The 8,067-nt window shown below is 41.7% G+C and overlaps 1 protein-coding gene across 2 annotated transcripts in view; it reads left to right on the top strand.

Moving 5' to 3' along the window:
- The window catches only part of DRC8 (dynein regulatory complex subunit 8), a 46,926-nt gene extending 41,500 nt beyond the window's left edge, over positions 1-5,426 (top strand). For both annotated transcript variants that reach the window (XM_075339601.1, XM_075339600.1), the window contains exon 7: positions 65-5,426. In XM_075339601.1, the coding sequence (XP_075195716.1) occupies positions 65-180 (116 nt within the window). In that variant the 3' untranslated portion in view covers positions 181-5,426. The remainder of the gene's footprint in view (positions 1-64) is intronic.
- The last annotated feature ends 2,641 nt before the right edge of the window (positions 5,427-8,067 follow it).

Consider the following 8,067-nt stretch of genomic DNA (forward strand, 5'->3'; position numbering starts at 1 on the left):
ATTAGGGGTGGCTTTATATGAAATTTTGACTAGTGAATAACATATGAACATATGACTCTTACAGGAGAACCCTTCACACAAGAGGAAATGGAGGAGATGATTTCAGCTTCTGTAGATCCAGACAAGAATATTGTTCCCTACAAGGAATACACTGCAATGATGGTAGTAGAAGACTATTGAATAGCTCCCGAAGGATTTGTCTGACGCATAGCACAGCCTGCGACTCACTGTAAAATAACAGAATTATATAACGGCTTTAATTTTATTTATGGGAGAAAAGTTGCAATCCATAATGCAACTGTAAAATCTGACTGTGATGGATTCTTGCCAGTGGTTGCTCATAATAAACAGTGGAGTTGTGTTGTGGGTCTAAGTTATTCCATGATTTACAGTAAGTTATCATATCATAGTATCATAGTTTTTAAGGTTGAAGGGAGACTCTAAGGGGCACTTTGCACACTACGACATCGCAGGTGCGATGTCGGTGGGTTCAAATTGAAAGTGACGCACATCCGGCGTCGCAGGCGATATCGTAGTGTGTAAAGCCTTTTTGATACGATTAACGAGCGCAAAATCGTCGTAATCGTATCATCGGTGTAGCGTCGGTCATTTCCATAATTTGGAAATGACCGATGTTACAATGTTGTTCCTCGTTCCAGCAGCATCACACATCGCTGTGTGTGAAACCGCAAGAGCGAGGAACATCTCCTACCTGCGTCCGGCGGCTCACGCCAGCTATGCGGAAGGAAGGAGGTGGACGGGATGTTTACGTCCCGCTCATCTCCGCCCCTCCACTTCTATTGGCCACCTGCCGTGTGACGTCGCTATAACGCCGCACGACCCGCCCCCTTAATAAGTTCGCTGGCCAGAGTGAGTGCATGTGAAGCTGTCGTAGCGATAATGTTCGCTATGGCAGCTATCACCATGATATCGCAGCTGCGACGGGTGCGGGGACTATCGCGCTCGGCATCGCAAGCATCGGCTTGCGATGTCGTAGTGTGCCAAGTGCCCCTAAGTCCATCTAGTTCAACCTGTAGCCTAACATGTTGATCCATAGGAAGGAAAAAAAAAAACAAAAAAAAAAAAAAATGTGGCAAACAAGCTCCAATGGGGAAAAAAAATCCTTCCTGACTCCACATACGGCAATCAGACTAGTTCCCTGGATCAATACCCTGTCATAAAATCTAATATACATAACTGGTAATATTACATTTTTCAAGAAAGGCATCCAGGCTCTGCTTAAATGTTAGTAGTGAATCACTCATTACAACATCATGCGGCAGAGAGTTCCATAGTCTCACTGCTCGCACAGTAAAGAATCCTCGACTGTGATTATGATTAAACCTTCTTTGCGCAAGACGTAGCGGAAGCCCCCGTGTTCCAGTCGCAGGCCTATGTGTAAAAAGATCTTTGGAAAGGTCTCTGTACTGTCCCCTCATATATTTATACATTGTGATTAGATCCCCCCTAAGACTTCGTTTTTACAAACTAAATAACCCCAAGTTTAATAACCTGTCTTGGTATTGCAGCCCACCCATTCCTCTAATAATCTTGGTGGCTCTTCTCTGCACCCTCTCCAGTTCAGCTATGTCCTTCTTATATATCGGTGACCAGAATTGTACACAGTATTCTAAGTGCGGTCGCACTAGTGACTTGTACAGAGGTAGAACTATATTTTTTTCATGAACACTTATACCTGTTTTAATACATTCCATTATTTTATTAGCCCTGGCAGCAGTTGACTGACACTGTCCACTAAAGTTAAGTTTACCATCCACCCATACACCCAAGTCTTTTTCTGTGTCTGTTTTACCCAGTGTTCTACAATTAAGTACATAATTATAAATTTTATTTCCTCTACCCAAGTGCATGACCTTACATTTATCTACATTAAACTTCAATTGCCACTTCTCAGCCCAATCCTCCAATTTACATAAATCTCCCTGTAATATAAAATTATCCTCCACTGTATTGATTACCCTGCAGAGTGTAGTATCATCTGCAAATATTGAAATTCTACTCCGCATGCCCCCAAGAAGGTCATTAATAAATATGTTGAAAAGAAGCGGGCCCAATACTGACCCCTGTGGTACCCCACTATGAACTGAGACCCAGTCCGAGTACGTACCATTAATAACCACCCTTTGTTTCCTATCACTGAGCCAGTTTTTAACCCAGTTACACATATTTTCCTCTATCCCCATTATTCTCATTTTATGTACCAACCTTTTGTGTGGCACCGTATCAAAAGCTTTTGAAAGGTCCATATACACAACATCCACTGCATTTCCCTGGTCCAGGCTTGAACTTACCTCTTCATAGAAGCTGATCAAATTAGTTTGACAGGATCGATCCCTCATAAACCCATGTTGATACTCTATCATAAGGTTACTTTTCTTGAGATACTCCAGTATAGCATCTCTCAAGAAACCCTCAAGGATTTTACCAACCGTAGAGGTTAAACTTACCGGCCTATAATTTCCCGGCTCAGTTTTTGTCCCCTTTTTGAATATTGGCACCACATTTGCTATGCGCCAGTCCTGCGGTACCGACCCTGTTACTAAGGAATCTGTGAAGATTAAAAATAATAGTCTATCTCTCACAGAACTCAATTCCTGTCGTACTCTGGGGTGTATGCCATCCGGGCCTCTAGATTTGTCAACCTTAGTGATTTCGAGGCGGCGGCGTACTTCCTGCTGGGTTAAGCAGGTAATATTCAAGGGTGAATTTATGGTATCACTGGTCATGTCATCTGCCATGGCATTTTCTTGTATAAAAAACGTAGAAAAAAAGTCATTCAGCAGGTTGGCTTTACCCTCATCCCCCTCCACCATTTCACCAAGACTATTTTTAAGGGGGCCAACACTATCGCTTTTCAGTTTTTTACTGTTTATGTAGTTAAAGAATATTTTAGGATCTTTACCAAAATACTGGCGTCCAGGCTTAATTCAGTCATATTGAATATAGTTCACCCAGATCAAACCGGATTTATGCCTTGGAAAAACACCTCTATAAATATAAGACGGGTCCAGTCCATAGTGCAATATAGCACACTGGTCCAGGAGAACGAGTGGGCCTTGGCCTCGCTGGATGTGGCCAAGGCATTTGACTCGGTAGAATGGCCATTTTTATTTGCCTGCCTCCAGAGATTCGCTTTTGGGCCTAAATTCAGTAATTGGATTCATATGTTGTATAGGTCCCCGACAGCCAGGATACTAGTCAATGGTGCTATGTCTACACCCTTCGCATTGAATCGGGGCACAAGACAGGGATGCCCTCTGTCTCCAGCATTGTTTGCACTAGTTATTGAAGCTTTGGCAATTAGAATCCGCTCTCATCCACAGATCACTGGAATCACTATAGCCGACCGAACAGATCAAATAGGATTGTATGCGGATGACATGGTTGTCTTCTTAGATCGAGTGCAAGAGACTGTACCGGTGGTTATAGACACTATAGATACATTTGGGGAGTTTTCGGGACTACGCATCAACTGGGATAAGTCGGCTTTGATGCCATTAATGCATGGGTCTGGAATTTCAATGGAGGGTAGGTCACCTTTGCAAGTGGTAACTAGCTTTAAATACCTGGGAATACACATACAGAAATACCATACACTAGACCTGCAGACGAGTATAACACCACTTCTGGAGCACATTAAACTTAAATATAACTTGTGGAGCAAGATACCCCTGTCAGTGGTTGGCAGAATAAATTTAATCAAAATGATATTACTTCCAAAGCTTAGTTATACACTACAACATAGTGCAGTATCAGTACCCAAATCCTTCTCAATGTTGAACTCGCTTACTACCTCTTTCATATGGGGGAAATCCAGACCCAAACTTCGGTTATCCATTTTACAGAGATCCAAAAGACTGGGAGGGATGGCTTTACCGGAGTTCTTCCTCTACTACCTCACGGGACAGCTTAGTGACTTGGATGCCTGGATGTCAGCTGCCAAACTCTGAGAGTCACTTGGCGCACGCGGCTGGGACTGATTGTTTAGTGGGTTTTCTCGAATCAGAAGGACTGAGAACACCACAGCAATTACCCCTCCTCAGGTTGATTAGTCTGGCGACAAGCCAAGAGGGTGGTACACTTCGAAGGGGTGGTGGCGGAACTCCCATTATGGGGGAATAGCCACTTCCATACTCTGAGAGATCACCCCTCGGCGCAATTCTGGGCCATTCACAGCGTCAGTGCACTAGGTGATCTTTTTGTCCCGGAAACCACAACCTTCAAGTCCTTTGAACAAGTCCAGATTGAATATAATGTTCCAAGATCACAGTTTTTTAGATACCTGCAGATTCGCACAGCGATTCAATCCCACATACAGAAAATTGGAGTGAGGAAATTGATATCATCACTTCCTATGATAGGTATTCTAAAATCACAAGGACCTCGAGGCCTCATCTCAGCTATATATACTTACCTGTTGTCAGTGGGGGTGGAGTCGGACCCCTTGCCAGCCCAGGATAGATGAAAATCTCTAATTCCCTCTCTACAGGGAGAGGAATGGGAAGAGATATTGGAATCTCCGAGTGCGGTATCCCCTTCGGTTAATAATAAGTTGATTCAATGCTACAGTGTCCACCAGGCATACCTTACTCCAACTCGATTATTTAGTATGGGCCGTTCTCGTACATCGGAGTGCCTGAGGTGTCATCTCTCAGGGGCAAATTTCATACATATGATTTGGAGCTGTCCCAATATATCTTCGTACTGGCGGGGAGTGACATCTCTGCTGACATCGATTGTGTCGATTCCTCTTTTGTGTGACCCTTTGATATGCCTGTTTGGGGTGGTGGAGGAAGAGTCCTGGGATCATTACATGACAATATTCCTCAGAGAGGCATTGTTTCTGGCTAGGAAATTAATAGCTCTGAGATGGATGGGAGATTCGAATCCAACTGTGCGGTCCTGGGTTAAACTAGTCAATGCAACCATAGTCTATGAGCGGGTGGTATATTATAATAGAGGGTGCCCGGGAAAATTTAACAAAATCTGGGGTTTGTGGAATTCTTCTCCAGACACACTTGCAGAGGTTTTAGGGAGATTATGCGGATAATGGTCGTTCCCGTTAGATGTTGGGATATGAAACACTGTCCAATGGTATATTGAGATATAATAATGCAATGTGGCTGTTGTTGTTCTTTCTTTCTTCCTTTTTCTATTCCTCTTTCTATCTTGTTTTCAAAATATGGTCATGCTGATAGTTACAGCTGTTCTTATGCTCAATATAAAATTAGATATATATGCAAATGATAAGAAGTATGGATGATAACATTGTTCTATCTTAAGTGCTAAAGATATTATGGACTTTATATGACTGTTTATTGTTATATTTAAATATTACTATCTATATACTGAGCTATCTTTATATGGCAAATGTCAGTTGTACAATGTTTGAAATTGTTAATAAAACGAAGTTAAAAAAAAAAGAATATTTTAGGATTATTTTTACTTTCTCTCGCAATGAGTCTTTCTGTCTCAAACTTAGCTAACTTAATTTGCTTTTTACATATTTTATTTAATTTTCTATAATTATATAATGCCTCATCACTACCTACCCTCTTTAATTCTTTTAAGGCTTTCTGTTTTTCTTTTATTGCTTCCCTTACAGCTCTATTTAGCCATAGGGGTTTCCTCCTATTTCTAGCATGTTTGTTCCCATAGAGTATATTTTCTGCACAAGCCCTATTCAGGATGCTTATAAATGTCTCCCATTTGCTTTGTGTACTTTTATTACTTAGTACATCATCCCAGTTTATTGCACTAAGATCATCTCTCAACCGTTTAAAATTTGCTTTCCTGAAGTTTAGTGTCCTTGTAGCCCCTCTACTATACATCTTACTAAAGAATACATGAAAACTTATTATTTTGTGATCACTATTCCCCAAGTAACACCCAACTTGTATATTTGATATGCAGTCTGGCCTATTGGTTAGTACAAGGTCAAGTAGTGCTCCCCCTCTTGTGGGGTCCTGTACCATTTGTGAAAGGTAATTAGCTTTCATTGTTATCAAAAATCTATTTCCTTTGCTGGAACTGCAAGTTTCTGTGACCCAATTTATATCAGGATAGTTAAAGTCCCCCATAATAATTACCTCTCCGAGATTCGCTGCTTTATCAATTTGCTTTATGAGGAGATTCTCTACCTCTTCCTTAATATACAAAAAACACCAAAAACCTGAGCTAAAACAATGTTCAGTAAACATGCAACATTAAGCATGTGAATTGCAGCCTTAAGACTAGAAAAAAACCAAAGAGAAAAAATTGTAGGAAAAATACCCTGACTATAAATAAATAAATTGCAAGTGCTTGATATCAGGGTACTTAGTGTATACATTTTTGCAAAAAGGTAAAAAGCTGTCTCACCTCGTCACGGTGTACCCATCTGAGACAGTCCCTAACCTACTGAAGTTAAAAACATTATCAATACCTGACTTGTGTCATGTCAAAACTCCAATATGAATGGTGGCAAGTGGTCAGCTGTGTCCCAGATTAAATACACAGCAAAGTGAGACGCAATTAGTTGTTCAGTCTCAGTATTAGGAGGGCTGCGCCCCCAACTTGCAATAAAGCAAGATAACATACAAAAAACACCAAAAACTTAGGGACTGTCTCAGATGGGTACACCGTGACGAGGTGAGACAGCTTTTTACCTTTTTGCAAAAATGTATATACTAAGTACCCTGTTATTAAGCACTTGCAATTTATTTATTTATAGTCAGGGTATTTTTCCTACAATTTTTTCTCTTTGTTTTTTTTCTAGTCTCAAGGCTGCAATTCACATGCTTAATGTTGCATGTTTACTGAACATTGTTTCAGCTCAGGTTTTTGGTGTTTTTTGTATGTTATCTTGCTTTATTGCAAGTTGGGGGCGCAGCCCTCCTAATACTGAGACTGAACACCTAATTGCGTCTCACTTTGCTGTGTATTTAATCTGGGACACAGCTGACCACTTGCCACCATTCATATTGGAGTTTTGACATGACACAAGTCAGGTATTGATAATGTTTTTAACTTCAGTAGGTTAGGGACTGTCTCAGATGGGTACACCGTGACGAGGTGAGACAGCTTTTTACCTTTTTGCAAAAATGTATACACTAAGTACCCTGTTATCAAGCACTTGCAATTTATTTATTTATGGTCTCTTCTATAATATTCGGCGTCTTATAACACACCCCCATCAGTATTTTATTATTCATTCTCCCCCCCTTATCTCCACCCATAGGGACTCTACATTCTCAGTACCCTCACGTGTTGTCACATAGGATGGGTTTTAAAGATGATTTTACATATAGACACACACCTCCCCCTCGCTTATTTGTACGGTCATTCCTGAATAGGCTATAACCCTGTAAATTAACAGCCCAGTCATAGCTCTCATCCAGCCAGGTCTCTGATATCCCCACTGGTTCATGGTTTTACATGTTATAGGAACCTTGAACCAAAATGTTATTGAGTACAATATAATATTGGAAACAATTGATAACATTATAAAGTAGTCAGGAAATTAAAAAATAAAAAAAAATATGGAAAAGGGAAGAAAATAAGAAGGGACTACGGTAGGAAGGAGAACAGGAACTAAAGGGGGCTTTACACACAGCGACATCGCTAGTGCTGTCGCTGGTGGAAGCACCCGCCCCCGTCAGTTGTGCGTCACGGGCAAATCACTGCCCGTGGTGCACAACATCGTTAGGACCCGTCATACGGGACTTACCTGCCTAGCGACGTCGCTCTGGCCGGCGAACCGCCTCCTTTCTAAGGAGGCGGTTCGTTCGGCATCACAGCGGCGTCACTAAGCGGCCACCCAATAGAAGCGAAGGAGCGGAGATGAGCGGGCGTAACATACTTCCTTCCTCATTGTGGGCGGCCGCAGGTACGGTGATGTTCCTCGTTTCTGCGGTGTCACACATAGCGATGTGTGCTGCTGCCGCAGGAACGACAAACAACCAGCGTCCTGCAACAGCAACGATTTTATGAAAATGAACGACGTGTCAACGATAAGGTGAGTATTTTTGATCATTAACACTCGCTCGGAGCTGTTACACACAACAA

Source organism: Anomaloglossus baeobatrachus, chromosome 3, assembly GCF_048569485.1.
Source record: "Anomaloglossus baeobatrachus isolate aAnoBae1 chromosome 3, aAnoBae1.hap1, whole genome shotgun sequence".
In the NCBI taxonomy this organism is placed as follows: Eukaryota; Metazoa; Chordata; class Amphibia; order Anura; family Aromobatidae; genus Anomaloglossus; species Anomaloglossus baeobatrachus.